Here is a 15,912-nt window from a genome sequence, read left to right on the forward strand (position 1 = left end):
ATGCAAAGAAAGCTGTTCAACTTTTACCAAGCCTGGACTCTTACTCCACCAACTATTGACTCCCCCTCTTTATTGCTACGTAGCCTAACCCTGGGGAGCGACTGTATCCAGGTAGGAGCACCGTGGTACACACAAAACTAATAAGGCCGTATCACTACTCGGCAATTCCTAAAATCCTGGTAGACGATTGGCCCTTGGGGGAGGCACATTGCAAGAGTATAAACCTTCAGACCACGTAGTCATCAACCTGCAGCTCTAGAGCAATGGAGAAAAACTGCCTGGTGATTTGTTGCAAGCTGTACAAAGCTTGCATGTAGAATATATGAGGACCACTGGTAGTGCCATGGTTATCCTAAAACCACTCAACTGTTTTTTAAATGCTGCGGTATATAAGAACATCTTTTGCAAAGACAATGTAACTTGTCACCAATGACATCCAGCACTGGCTGTTTTATAATCGTTTTGAAGTCATGTCTATGACTACCTTGTCAACACAATTCCCACTTCTCAGTCTTATTGGACATACTGTATATATGTCTGAATAGGAATGGGCTGTATTTAGTCTCGTTAGATCTGATATGGATTTTATTTATGTATGTCAATGAAATACAAAATAGCGCATTACTGGAGTCATGTAGACTGATACACAATACCATTTGCAAGCCCAGTTCAAGTTACTTCATATTTATGTCTACTATATGTTATAGAGATTCATACGTTGCCCTGGCTAGTTAATTACCTTGAGGTGGAGAATAGTCATCAGAGTCAGTGTCACTTTCGCTGCTATCTTCCACCAGGAAGTTGGGGTAATTCCATGACATGCTCAGAATGCCATCTGACTCATGTAAGAGAACATGTGCCAACATCCTGCCATGGCAGTCCATAACTATTACTTGCCCATCCGCTGTGCCAAAAAGAACCTATCAAACAAAACAAGAGCAGACAACACAGTAGTTGTATGTATTATCACAATTAACAGCTCTGACTTAACTTTTGTAAGTTATTTACACGCAAATTTATTTTTTCAAATGTATCCCTACAACAGCAACAGGAAAATACCAAGATTCTCGGTTTATATTTTCTGGGTCAATTGTATGCACAACAAGTGGATACACCTCAAAAAAAAAAATAATAATAATAATAATTCACGCTGGTGCATTTTAAATCTTCATGCTGAGACTTTTGCCATTTATATGGATATTTCCCTCCAGAACCTTCACTATAAAGGGAGAATTGTTATTTTTTCCCAAAAAATGAATACTCATCTTTTTCTATTCTGAATTTAGTTCTGTATATGCAAATTAACTAAACACTTTGTTCACATTACAGGGAGTGCAGAATTATTAGGCAAATGAGTATTTTGACCACATCATCCTCTTTATGCATGTTGTCTTACTCCAAGCTGTATAGGCTCGAAAGCCTACTACCAATTAAGCATATTAGGTGATGTGCATCTCTAATGAGAAGGGGTGTGGTCTAATGACATCAACACCCTATATCAGGTGTGCATAATTATTAGGCAACTTCCTTTCCTTTGGCAAAATGGGTCAAAAGAAGGACTTGACAGGCTCAGAAAAGTCAAAAATAGTGAGATATCTTGCAGAGGGATGCAGCACTCTTAAAATTGCAAAGCTTCTGAAGCGTGATCATCGAACAATCAAGTGTTTCATTCAAAATAGTCAACAGGGTCGCAAGAAGCGTGTGGAAAAACCAAGGCGCAAAAGAACTGCTCATGAACTAAGAAAAGTCAAGCGTGCAGCTGCCAAGATGCCACTTGCCACCAGTTTGGCCATATTTCAGACATATGCAACATCACTGGAGTGCCCAAAAGCACAAGGTGTGCAATACTCAGAGACATGGCCAAGGTAAGAAAGGCTGAAAGACGACCACCACTGAACAAGACACACAAGCTGAAACGTCAAGACTGGGCCAAGAAATATCTCAAGACTGATTTTTCTAAGGTTTTATGGACTGATGAAATGAGAGTGAGTCTTGATGGGCCAGATGGATGGGTCCGTGGCTGGATTGGTAAAGGGCAGAGAGCTCAAGTCTGACTCAGGCACCAGCAAGGTGGAGGTGGAGTACTGGTTTGGGCTGGTATCATCAAAGATGAGCTTGTGGGGCCTTTTCGGGTTGAGGATGGAGTCAAGCTCAACTCCCAGTCCTACAGCAAGTTTCTGGAAGACACCTTCTTCAAGCAGTGGTACAGGAAGAAGTCTGCATCCTTCAAGAAAAACATGATTTTCATGCAGGACAATGCTCCATCACACGCGTCCAAGTACTCCACAGCGTGGCTGGCAAGAAAGGGTATAAAAGAAGAAAATCTAATGACATGGCCTCCTTGTTCTCCTGATCTGAACCCCATTGAGAACCTGTGGTCCATCATCAAATGTGAGATTTACAAGGAGGGAAAACAGTACACCTCTCTGAACAGTGTCTGGGTGGCTGTGGTTGCTGCTGCACGCAATGTTGATGGTGAACAGATCAAAACACTGACAGAATCCATGGATGGCAGGCTTTTGAGTGTCCTTGCAAAGAAAGGTGGCTATATTGGTCACTGATTTGTTTTTGTTTTGTTTTTGAATGTCAGAAATGTATATTTGTGAATGTTGAGATGTTATATTGGTTTCACTGGTAAAAATAAATAATTGAAATGGGTATATATTTGTTTTTTGTTAAGTTTCCTAATAATTATGCACAGTAATAGTCACCTGCACACACAGATATCCCCCTAAAATAGCTAAAACTAAAAACTACTTCCAAAAATATTCAGCTTTGATATTAATGAGTTTTTTGGGTTCATTGAGAACATGGTTGTTGTTCAATAATAAAATTAATCCTCAAAAATACAACTTGCCTAATAATTCTGCACTCCCTGTATATGAACCTTTTTTTTAAATAACGCTGTAAATTACTGTGTAAAACCTGGTCCTGAAGAAAAACAATGTACAGTGCCTGGATTAAAAGCTTCCCTTACCTACAAGTTTTAAATTAATCAGTCCCTGGCATCTCCATTTCATCAAGGTGCAGGATCAGTAGAATACTAAACAAATTTACAGTATTAAAACAATTTTATAGGTATGAGAATTGGAATCTGCTGTTGTGAAATGGCAGGATTACATAGGGCATCTCATCACATAACTGAGCCAGAAAGAAAGCTGGATGACAGAAAAAGAAAGGAAAAATGCAGCACTCGAGGTCTCAAAATAAAATCCAATGTTTAATGAAGTCCATGAAAAAACTTCAAGAACACATACTACATAGCTGGTCAGTGAATTTCAAACCTCAGGGTCTTAATCAAAACCCAATATGAACAAGTAACATGTATAACATTTAACCCCTTCAACCCCGGGCCTGTTTTCACCTTCCTGCCCAGACCATTGTTTGCAAATCTGACATGTGTCACTTTATCTGGTAATAGCTTTGGAACACTTTTACTTATCCACGCCATTCTGAGACTGTTTTCTCGTGACACATTGTACTTCTTGATAGTCATAAACTTGAGTCAATATATTTCACCTTAACGTGTGAAAAAAAATCCCCAATTTACCAAAAATTTTGAAAAAAACACCCAAAAATGACCCCATTTTAGAAACTATACCCCTCAAGGTATTAAAAACAGATTTTACAAACTTTGTTAACCCTTGAGGTGTTCCACAAGAATTAATGGAAAATGGAGACGAAATTTCAGAATTTAACTTTTTTCCAGTAGCAAAGCAAGGGTTAACAGCCAAATAAAACTCAATATTTATTATAATGCTTCTGAGGTTTACAGAACCACCCCACATGATCGTAAACTGCTGTACGGCCATGCGGCAGGGCGCAGTAGGAAAGGAACGCCATATGGTTTTTGGAAGGCAGATTTAGCTGAACTGGTTTTTAGATGCCACGTCCCATTTGAAGCCCTGTGCTTGCACCCCTACAGTAGAAACTTAAAAAAGTGACCACATTTTGGAAACTACGGGATAAGGTGCCAGTTTTGTTGGTACTATTTTGGGGTACATATGATTTTTAATTGCTCTATATTATGTTTTTTGTGAGGTAAGCGAACAAAAAAAAAAATGGATGCTTTGGCACCGTTTTTATTTTTTAACAACACTCATCTGACAGGTTAGATCATGCACTACTTTTATAGAGCAGGTTTTTACGCAATGATATCAAATATGTCTACTTTCTATGAGGTTTGTTTCAGTTTTACATAATACAGCATTTTTGAAAACAAAAATTAGGTTTTTGTATCTCCATTTTCTGAACGCCCTATTTTTTTCTGCCGATAGTCTTGTGCAGGGGCTCTTTTTTTGCAGGAAGAGTTGAAGTTTTTATTGGTACCATTTTTGGTACATATGATTTTTTTATAATTCGTTATTACACTTTATGGGGCAAGGTGACAAAAAAAATTGGTTGTTTTGGCGCAGTTTTTATTTATTTTTACAGCATTTACCTGAGGGATTAGGTCATGTGACTTTTATAGAGCAGATCGTTACGGATGTGGCAATACTTAATAGGTCTACTTTTTTATTTAAGTTTTACACAATAATAGCATTTTTGAAACCGAAATTATAATTAAATTAATTATATTTTAGTGTATCCATAGTCCAAGAGCCATAGCTTTTTTATTTTTTGACCAATTGTCTTAGGTAAGGACTAATTTTAAGGAAGGGGTTAAAGGAATGGCACATACACAGGTGTAGCGGGCGGAGTTACCTAAGCTAATAGCAACAAATTACATCTAATCTTTGGCAGAGAGCCACAAGGACTGTAGTCTGTTCCTCCAGTAAAAGGTTTTTTTATCATGATTTCCCTCCCCTGTATGTTTTGGACAGTAAGGAAAGGTCCCTGTGATGAGCAGAAATATTATCCTGTCAGACATACAGTGGCAAATATGCTCCTTCAGGGCATTGGATGCGTCTCCTACATATTGTTATAGGACAAACATGGCAACAAGCCAAATCCACGACACATGAGGTATTACAATTATAATGTATGATTCCATGTTATATGTTTGTCTAGTCACAAAAGAACAAGTCTTACACATTCTGTGGCCACACAGTTATGAGCCTATATATCCTTCCCATAGTTGCACCTGTGACATTGCTTCCAAAAACAAAACTAGGGGACAAAATAGACACTAAGGTTTTGCCTCCACCAGAAAAGACTCAATGAACCATTGCTCCAATAATAGCAAATATATTAGGAAAATAGTAGTTACTGTATCATGTCTAGATAATGTCAATCATGGAGCCTTATCAAAAAGCAAAGAAGAGACATGGTGAAAAGCCCAATCATCTGAACAGCCAAGGCGAACACACATAATATTACATTTGGTGAACTCATGCATCACGTGTCTCAGATGGCACAGAGAGGGACGTCTGAAAGAATTACCGTATATACTCGAGTATAAGACGAGTTTTTTGGCACATATTTTTGTGCTCAAAAAGCCCCCTCGTCTTATACTCGAGTCTACTATCTTACTTTGTCTTTGCTCCGGTAATAGCAGGCAGTGCGGGGGGCGGCGCTCACTCACTGACGTCACGCGCCTGCGCCGCCTAGTAGGAGCAGGCGCGTGACGTCAGTGAGTGAGCGCCTCTCCCCGCACTGCCTGCAATTACCGGAGCAAAGACAAAGTAAGATATCCAAAGTTAAAGGTTACTGATAAATACTACTTTATAAATATACTGCTGTGAGCGTATGGGAGGGGGATCTGTGGATGGCACTGTAGGGGGATCTGTGGATGAAAGTGCCATCCACAGATCCCCCTACAGTGCCATCCACAGATCCCCCCTCCCCTAAACAGTGCCATCATGGCACTGTTTAGGGGAGGGGGGGTCTGTGGATGGCACTGTTTAGGGGGGGGATCTGTGGATGGCACTGTTTAGGGGGGAGATCTGTGGATGGCTCCCTGTATTTAATGCAGAGTGTGTGTGTATATAATGCAGGAGTCAGACTCCCATCAATCTGAGTCACCCTCTTGCAGATGTGTGTATATCATGTAGAGTGTGTGCATTATATACACATACACTCTGCATTATAGCTGCATTTCCCACCCTAGTCTTATACTCGAGTCATTAATTTTTCCCATTTTTGGGGGGGTAAAATTAGGGGCCTCGGCTTGTACTCGGGTCGGCTTATACTCGAGTATATACGGTACCTGCCTTATCTTTCATATCAAGGGCAGTTTTATCATAAATTCTCAATTGACAGTTTTGAATCCACAAAAATGACAGAATTCGAGAATTGGGATGTGAAGCCTAAATTCATGGTGTTATTGTTTATTTAAATAAATGAATTCCGTGCCATTCCATACCAACAGCACGTTGTCAATGTAACAACCAAACCATTTCACTTTAGGAAAAAAAGGGGATTATCCGGGTTACAAATGTATTTTTCTTCCCACTCGCACACAAATCTAGGTGTAGGACGGGGCTCCCATAGACACACTATTATGTGAAAGAAATAGTCTGAAAATAAGTATGCTGGAGTAAAAAGCAAAAAAAAAAAAAAAAAAAAAAAAACAACAACAAGAAACTGTATCAAATCGGAACCATACATGCAGTAGCTGTTCAGATGGTGCGCCAGTTCAACCAGACTCAAGGTGTGTGGAATTGATGAATATAACAACGAATAGTAGCAAAATAAAAATGACTTTGCCACTCAAAACATGTTTTGCCAGCTCTAATAAAACTAGGAATATATGTCTTAGAGAGGGCAGAAACAAATTCTTATGAATCTTGGGTATGGAGTGGAATATTGGCATGACGGGAGACAAATAGTCAGTATTTGTTTTATTGAACACTTCAATAGTCACTCCCTCTTCCAAGATATCTTCATTTGTTCTGTACTATTCTCGTACTGTGAGTGGCTACTCTGTGGTAAGTATTTACATCATAAGGCCTCGTTCACACTTCAGCTTTTTGGTCAGTGATTTACATCAGTGATTTGTGAGCCAAAACCAGAAGTGACAGATCAGGTATAATGGAAAGACCTGCACCTGTTCTGTGGTTTTGACCCAAACCTGGTTTTAAATCACTGATGGAAATCACTGACCAAACATTGAGGTGTGAACAACAGGGTTTATATAAACCGGCATTAAGTAGCACAAACATGCCCCATTATCTGCTGCTCTTACCACCAGATCAGAGTTGTCTTTTAAAGGAAACCTGTCATGTGGTTATTTGATTATAATCTAACTAATTATATACAATCATTAACTACTAAAAAGTGCCTTAGATGTAATCACTTACTGGTGTGACAGATGGTTACCAGATAATATACACACAAAGATGCAACATGCCGCATGTTAATGAGCTGATCTGAGTCCAGCATGATGTCATTGAGTCCAGCGTTTATTTAATTCAGAGCTATAGCCACTCCCCTGCCCACCTGCTGCTGATTCATATGGAAAAAAACTGTCAATCTGCAGCCGGTATTTATGACTCATCATTATGAGCTGGAGCTTTTCAATACAAGATGTTGGCAGATTGACAAATGTTGACAATTGATTAAAGACAGTGACCCAGCATTTTGCTAAGAGAATCAATCACTTATTTATGTTGCCCTTAGTTAGGACACCATAAAACTGGTGACAGGTTCCCTTTAAGTGCGGAATGGTGTGGCCAGAGAATATGTAAGACTTGACCTTTTGTGACTAGATCACAACAGTTGCAACAACACAACAGGGCAGCACAGCGGCTCAGTGGTTAGCAGCGGTGCCTTGCAGTGCTGGGGTTCAAGTCTGACCAAGGATCACATTTACATGGAGTTTGTAGTTCTGTGTGTTTGTGTGGGTTCCCTCGGGGCACTCCAGTTTCCTCCCACACTCCAAAGATATAGTTGCAAGAAAAAGTATGTGAACCCTTTGGAATGATATGGATTTCTTCACAAATTGGTCAGAAAACGTGATCGGATCTTCATCTAGGTCACAACAATAGACAATCACAGTCTGCGTAAACTAATAACACAAAGAATTAAATGTTACCATGTTTTTATTGAACACATCATGTAAACATTCACAGTGCAGGTGGAAAAAGTTTGTGAATCCTTGGATTTAATAACTGGTTGAATCTCCTTTGGCAGTAATAACTTCAACCAAACGTTTCCTGGAGTTGCAGATCAGACGTGCACAACGGTCAGGAGGTAATTCTTGACCATTCCTCTTTACAGAACTGTTTCAGTTCAGCAATATTCTTGGGATGTCTGCTGTGAATCGCTTTCTTGAGGTCATGCCACAGCATCTCAATCGGGTTGAGGTCAGGACTTTGACTGGGCCACTCCAGAAGGCGTATTTTCTTCTGTTTAAGCCATTCTGTTGTTGCGTTACGTCTATGCTTTGGGTCATTGTCCTGTTGCAACACCCATCTTCTGTTGAGCTTAAGCTGGTGGACAGATGGCCTTAAGTTCTCCTGCAAAATGTCTTGATAAACTTGGGAATTCATTTTTCCTTCGATGATAGCAATCCGTCTAGGCCCTGATGCAGCAAAGCAGCCCCAAACTATGATGCCCCCACCACCATACTTCACAGTTGGGATGAGGTTTTGATGTTTGTTTGCTGTACCTCTATTTCTCCACACATAGTGTTGTGTGTTTCTTCCAAACTTTGGTTTCATCTGTCTACAGAAAATTTTGCCAGTACTGTTGTGGAACATCCAAGGTGCTCTTGTGCAAACTGTAAACGTGCAGCAATGTTTTTTTGGCACAGCAGGGGCTTCCTCTGTGGTATCCTCCCATGAAATCCATTCTTGTTTAGTGTTTTACGTATCGTAGATTCGCTAACAGGGATGTTAGCATATGCCAGAGACTTTTGTAAGTCTTTAACTGACATTCTAGGATTCTTCTTTACCTCATTGAGAGCTCTGCGCTGTGCTCTTGCAGTCATCTTTACAGGACGGACACTCCTAGGGAGAGTAGCAGCAGTGCTGAACTTTCTCCATTTATATACAATTTGTCTTACCATGGACTGATGAACAGCAAGGCTTTTGGAGATACTTTTATAACCCTTTCCAGCTTTATGCAAGCCAACAAATCTAAATCGTAGGTCTTCTGAGAGCTCTTTTGTGTGAGGCATCATTCACATCAGGCAATGCTTCTTGTGAAAAGCAAACCCAGAACTGGTGTGTTTTTTTATAGGGCAGCTGTAACAAACACCTCCAATCTCATCTCATTGATTGGACTCCAGTTGGCTGACACCTCTCTCCAATTAGCTCTTGGAGATGTCATTAGTCTAGGGGTTCACATACTTTTTCCACCTGCACTTTTGATGTTTACATGGCGTGTTCAATAAAAACATGGTAACATTTAATTATTTGTGTTTTATTAGTTTAAGCAGACTGTGATTGTCTATTGTTGCGACTTGGATGAAGATCAGATCACATTTTATGACCAATTTGTGCAGAAATCAATATCATTCCAAAGGGTTCACATACTTTTTCTTGCAACTGTATACTGATAGGGAACTTACATTGTGAGTAGAGAAGAGCAAATTTAATGTTATGAAATTCGTTCACACTTCATTTGGTGGTGAAAGCAGAATTGCGTTATGGATTTAGTTACCACGGACCATAACGCAATGCCTTTAGAGGCATTCTGTCATAATAGAAGTCTATGGCCTACATAACGGATCTGTCCCGTTTCTATTATGCAGGAGAGGACTCCCCCACATGACTGAAATGGGACGGATCTGTTTTGCAGCCCATAGACTTCTATTATGACGGAATGAATAACGGAATGCATCTAAAGGCATTCCGTCATAGAATTTAATTATGGTCCGTGGTAACTAAATCCATAATGCAATTCTGCTTTTACCACGTGAACGAATTTCAAAATATGAAATTCGCTTATTTTTAATTGTGAGCCCTATTGGGGACAGATTAATGCAGCACTATATAAGAGCATAAAATAAATAATTAAAAATAAATAATTAAAAATAAATTAAAAAGTTTTAAAGTTATTGGACAAACATATAACATGCAATCATACATTAATTATAATACAGTACCACATAATACACATTTGGCTTGTTGACCTGACCTGAAGGAACATATTTGCTACCATATGTCTGATGTATTCTCTAGTAGGCGTAATAATTCTGCTCATCACAGGGACCTTTCCTCATTGTCCAGCGTATAGAGTGTGTCCTAACCATACAGTGGAGGGAATCATGCTAAAAACTTTTTACTTGAGAAACATTTTGGATAGTATTACAGACTAGAGTCCCTGAGGCGCTCTGCCAAAGATTAGAAGTAATTTGTTGCTATTAGCTTCCACGGTATGTCAGTCTTGCTACACCTGTGTGTATGCCATGTGATGGTTTCATTCTTTTAACTCTTAACTCCTTAGGGACCTGGCTCATTTTCATCTTAAAGAGGACCTTTCACTTAAAAAAAAAATGTAAACTAAGACTATAGCGTTACTTACATGCCCCCATGATTTCTTGAACGTTAATTCTTTTTTCATTCTGTGCCCCCGTTTGTCCGCTATGCCCCCCGGAATAATTCCCGCCGTCTATGCTAATGAGCCAGCCTCAAATGGGCTGGCTTTAAAAGTTCTCCCGGTCGTGATAGACGAAATCGCTCCAGTTCTCTGAAGTCTCGCGAGAACTGGAGCGTCTTCTCCCTGGCTAAGAGCGGAGCGCGCTGATTGGATGCGCTCCGTGCCAGGGAGAAGATGGAAGGCACGACCGGGAGAACTTTTAAAGCCAGCCCATTTGAGGCTGGCTCATTAGCATAGACGGCGGGAATTATTCCGGGGGGCATAGCGGACAAACGGGGGCACAGAATGAAAAAAGAATTAACGTTCAAGAAATCATGGGGGCATGTAAGTAACGCTATAGTCTTAGTTTACATTTTTTTTTTTTGGTGAAAGGTCCTCTTTAAGGACTTGGCCATTTTTTGCAAATCTGACCAGTGTCACTTTAAGTGCTTATAACTTTAAAACGCTTTGACTTATCCAGGCCATTTATAAAAAAATAAAATAAAAAATAATACAAAAAGTTGCTAAAATGCTTGAAAAATTAGCAAATTTCCAAGTTTCAATTTCTCTACTTCTATAATACATAGTAATACCTACCTTATTACTTTACATTCCCCATATGTCTACTTCATGTTTGGATCATTTTGGGAATGACATTTTATTTTTTGGGGATGTTACAAGGCTTAGAAGTTTAGAAGCAAATCTTGAAATTTAAGAAATTTTCAAAAACCCACTTTTCAAGGACCAGTTCAGATCTGAAGTCAATTTGTGAGGCTTACATAATAGAAACCACCCAAAAATGACCCCATTCTAGAAACTACACCCTCAAGGTATTCAAAACCGATTTTACAAACTTTAACCCTTTAGGTGTTCCACAAGAATTAATGGAAAATAGACATACAATTTCATTTTTTTTTTGCAGATTTTCTATTTTAATATTTTTTTTGCAGTTACAAAGCAAGGGTTAGCAGCCAAACAAAACTCAATATTTATGGCTCCGATTCTGTAGTTTACAGAAACACCCCATATGTGGTTGTAAAACACTGTACGGGCACACAGCAGTGTGCAGAAGGAAAGGAATGCTCTACGGTTTTTGGAAGGCAGATTTTGCTGGACTGTTTTTTTTTACACCATGTCCCATTTGAAGCCCCCTTGATGCACCTCTAGAGTTAAAACATTCATCTGACAGGTTAGCTCAAGTGGTATTTTTATAGACCAGTTTGTCACGGACGTGGCGATACCTAATATGTATACTTTTTATTTTATTTATGCAAGTTTTACACAATGATTTCATTTAGTCTGAGAGCCATATTTTTTTTTAGTTTTTCGGGGATAATCTTGGGTAAGGTATGATTTTTACAGGATGAGATGACTGTTTGATTGGCACTATTTTAGGGTGCGTATGACTTTTTGATCGCTTGCTATTACACTTTTTGAGATGTAAGGTGAAAAAAAAGGATTTTTTACATTTTATTTTTTTTTTTACATTATTCACCTGAGGGGTTAGGTCATGTGAGATTTTTATAGAGCAAGTTATTACAGACACGGCGATACCTTATTTACAAAATAAATACATCATGTTTTAGTGTTTCCATATTCTGAGAGCCATAGTGTTTTCAGTTTTTGGGCGATTATCTTAGGTAGGGTTTCATTTTTTGGGGGATGAGATGACGGTTTGATTGGCCCTATTTTGGGGTGCATATAACATTTTGATCGCTTGCTATTACACTTTTTGTGAAGTAAGGTGACAAAAAAATGGTTTATTTAGCACAGTTTTTATTTTTTATTGTGTTCATCTGAGGGGTCATGTGAAGTTTTAATAGAGCCGGTCGATACGGAAGCAGGGAAACCTAATATGTATACTTTTTATTTTATTTATGTACGTTTTACACAATAACAGCTTTTTTTAAAACAAAAAAAAATTAGGTTTTAGTGTCTCCATATTCTGAGCCATAGTTTATTTTTATTTTTGGGCGATTGTCTCAGGTAGGGGGTCATTTTTTCACGGGACCCCCCGGCACATTGACGCAAGGTGCCTGCTCACTGATTTGAGCAGGCACCTTGTTCCGATCACCGCCCGCCGGTGATCGGAAATACATGTGACGTACCGGTACGTCATGTGTCCTTAAGTACCGGGACAACATGCCGTACCGGTACGTCACGTGTCCGGAAGAGGTTAAGATTTTAAGTTTTTTTTTTGTAATAACATTTTATTAGTGTTTTTTTTATCAAAGCATGTCATTCCATTAAAATCTTTGACATCATTTAGGTATAAATGCACTTATAAATGTACAAAATCAATATACATTCTTGATGATATACCTGCACATCACATATCTCTAGACAAGTATACATTTGTACGGACACAATGCATGCTTTCAACAAAATATGTCCCCAACCACCCCCCCCCCCACCCCTAACTTTTCTCTGGTTGTGTCTCATTATACCTTCCCTCCTACTTTTCTGAACTCATTCGTTCACTTTCAAGTTCCCTAAAGTCCCTCTTAGATCCTTCATTAGATACCATTCTGTATGCCTAAAGTTCTGCATGATCTTCTGTATGTCTCTCTCTGACAGATTTTTACTAATAAATGTTTTCCACTTGTTTAAAAAGTGTGTTGACGTGCTATTCTTGTGCGATTCTGCCTCCAGTTGATCCATCAACAAGAAATGTTTCATCTGACCTACAAATTCAACCATGGATGGAGTCTCCTGGTCTAGCCACTTATTGAGTAGACACCTCAATGCTACTAATAATGATCCATCCACCAATCTTGGAACATTTAAATTATCCTCATATATATGAAAGAGCACCACTTGTGGTTCACAAACCAAATCAACATTCCATGTTTGCTTAATCCATGTGAGCACCTCCTTCCAATACGCTAGTGTCTTTTGACACTTCCACACACAGTGATCAAGATCTGCTTTTGGCATTTTACACTTCGGACACATCACCAGTCTATTGGGACAGGCATTGTTTTGAGGTATATTAAAGGAATATATAGCCCTATGGAGTAGTTTGAAATGGCTTTCCCTCCATCTTTCACAGGTCACCACTTTTCTCACTCTCATCCATCCATCTACCATCTTATCCCTCCATACTGATGTTCCCAGGAACGCCTCCCAACGCTGAAACAACTTGGCCTCCGTTCTCTTATCCTCCCTATCCCTAATCTCCCTATACACTTCAGAAAGGGATATTTTACGCTCCCTATTTTTCAATAAGTTATCAAATTGATTCATGACATACTCATTCAGTCTATGTTTGCAAAAATGAATTACCTGCATATAAGGAAGGACTTGACATTCGGAGAGATGCAAGACAAATATGCTCTTCCTGGAGGACAAGTACCTAGATTCTTTGTCATGCATTACCTGTCGCATAGTATTTATTCCCTTGTGCCTCCAGATTTTGAACAGAGTATTAGACCTACCTGGTTCGAACTCTGGATGCCCAAATAACATCATGTGTTTAGATGCCAAGAAGGACAAGCCATAAACCTTTCTCATTTCTTTCCATGTAACTACTGTGTCCCTGATCACCACCGAGTTCTCCAAATCTGGATGTAATAAAGCCAATCTGGAGTGCAAAAGTCCCCCTAAGTCAAGGCCCTTTGCTAACTCCCTTTCCAAAGCTATTTTCGAGTAATGTGTTGTTTGGTTAATCCAATCTCTAGAGTGTCGAAATATCCCAGCAAGATTATATCTCCTTATGTCTGGAAATTGCACGCCTCCCGCTTTCTGTGCCCGCCATAACATTTTCATTCCAATACGTTTACTTCTCCCTGACCACATGAAGTCTGCAAAGGCTTTATTGAGTGCCATTATATCCTTGTGGCGCAAAAGAATCGGTATTGTTTGCATCGTGTACAGCAATTTTGGAAAGCTAATCTTTATTAAATGGCATTTCCCTAATAGTAATAGGGGCAAGTTCCTCCATCTACCTAGCTCCTGCTGTATTTTACGGATTAAAGGTGAGTAGTTGAGTGTACAGGGAGTGAGGGGATTTACCTATTTTTATTCCGAGGTATGTAATATACTCCTTTGCTACTTTGACTGGGACCTGTCGCAAATCAACTGTCTTCCTCCCAGCTTTTCCCCTTAGGAATAATAACTCCCACTTAGCAATATTTACCTTAAAACCTGAATACTCCCCAAATTCGTTTAGTGCTCCCAATACTTTTGCTAAATCTCTTTGAGGATTAGCTAGGAACATTATAATATCGTCTGCAAACAAGGACGTATGAACCATTTTTGTTCCTATTGTGATTCCTTCAAATACTTTTGACTCCAGATATCTTGCTAATGGCTCCAATGCGATGTTTAACAGCAACGTTGACAATGGGCATCCCTGCCTTGTGCCTTTTAATAACAGAAAGGGACTAGACAAAAATCCTGGCAAAGCTATCCGTGCCCTTGGATCAGCATACAACTCCCTCAGAAAAACTCTAAATACTCCCATGATCCCCATTCTTTCCAGCACTGCTGTCAACCAATCCCACCTCACGTTATCGAAAGCTTTTTCAGCATCGATGGTCAACAGAGCTGGACCTGCCAAGTCAGTCGTCTTGCTATAAGAGTGATCCAGTATCGTCAGTACCCTTCGTATATTGAATACTGCCGACCTACCTTTGACAAATCCAACCTGTGAAAAACCAATCAAATTTGGTAAAATACTGGCTAGTCTGTCTGCCATGATTTTTGATAGGATTTTCTGGTCCACATTTATGAGAGAAATAGGTCGATAGGATGCCGGCAGTGTTGGATCTTTCCCCGGCTTTGGTAGCAGCCGAATATACGCTGTATTATCTGTCAATGTCGCTTGATCCCTTTTCAGTATATTATTATACTGTTTCATCAATAATTGAGCGACATCTTTCCCTAAAATCTTGTAAAATTCGCCCGTGTAGCCGTCAGGCCCAGGAGCCTTCCACGATTTTAAAGACTGTATCGTTCGTATTACCTCCTCCTGTGAGATTACCCTATTTAAGTCTTCTAATTGTTCTGCTGTTACTCTTGGGAGGGAGATTTTATCTAATAAAGTATCTTTTAGTGGTTGTGTCATATCTTCTCTGGAATACAAGCTTTGGTAATACGATCTAAAAATTTATAGAACTGCTTCCGGAGCCGTCTGCAGTTGGCCTAACCTGTCTTTCAAAGAGGGTATGCACAGTTGTTCCCTGGGACCTCTTGATAGCCTTAACAAGATTCTACCAGCTTTGTTACCATATTAAAAAAACACGGATTCCTTCTTATTTCTATGCATCTCTTCCCACCTAGCATACCAGAGATCATAATCCTTCTTTGCCCATTGCTAGGTTGCTTACGCTCTGCCGTGCCATCAGTCAAGAAAGCTGTGTACGCTTTTCGTAACGTGTTTGTGGACTCATCCACTTTCTGCTTTGTTTTCTTTTTAATAGAACATACATGTGATATTATTCTACC

The 15,912-nt window shown here is 39.5% G+C and overlaps 1 protein-coding gene across 2 annotated transcripts in view; it reads right to left on the bottom strand.

The window, feature by feature from the left end:
• TULP4 (TUB like protein 4) overlaps positions 1-15,912 on the bottom strand; it is a 379,716-nt gene that overhangs the window by 158,898 nt on the left and 204,906 nt on the right. For both annotated transcript variants that reach the window (XM_044288804.1, XM_044288805.1), the window contains one exon: positions 740-920. In XM_044288804.1, coding sequence (XP_044144739.1) covers positions 740-920 — 181 coding nt within the window. The remainder of the gene's footprint in view (positions 1-739; positions 921-15,912) is intronic.

The sequence above is a fragment of the Bufo gargarizans genome, chromosome 4, assembly GCF_014858855.1.
Source record: "Bufo gargarizans isolate SCDJY-AF-19 chromosome 4, ASM1485885v1, whole genome shotgun sequence".
Taxonomy (NCBI): Eukaryota; Metazoa; Chordata; class Amphibia; order Anura; family Bufonidae; genus Bufo; species Bufo gargarizans.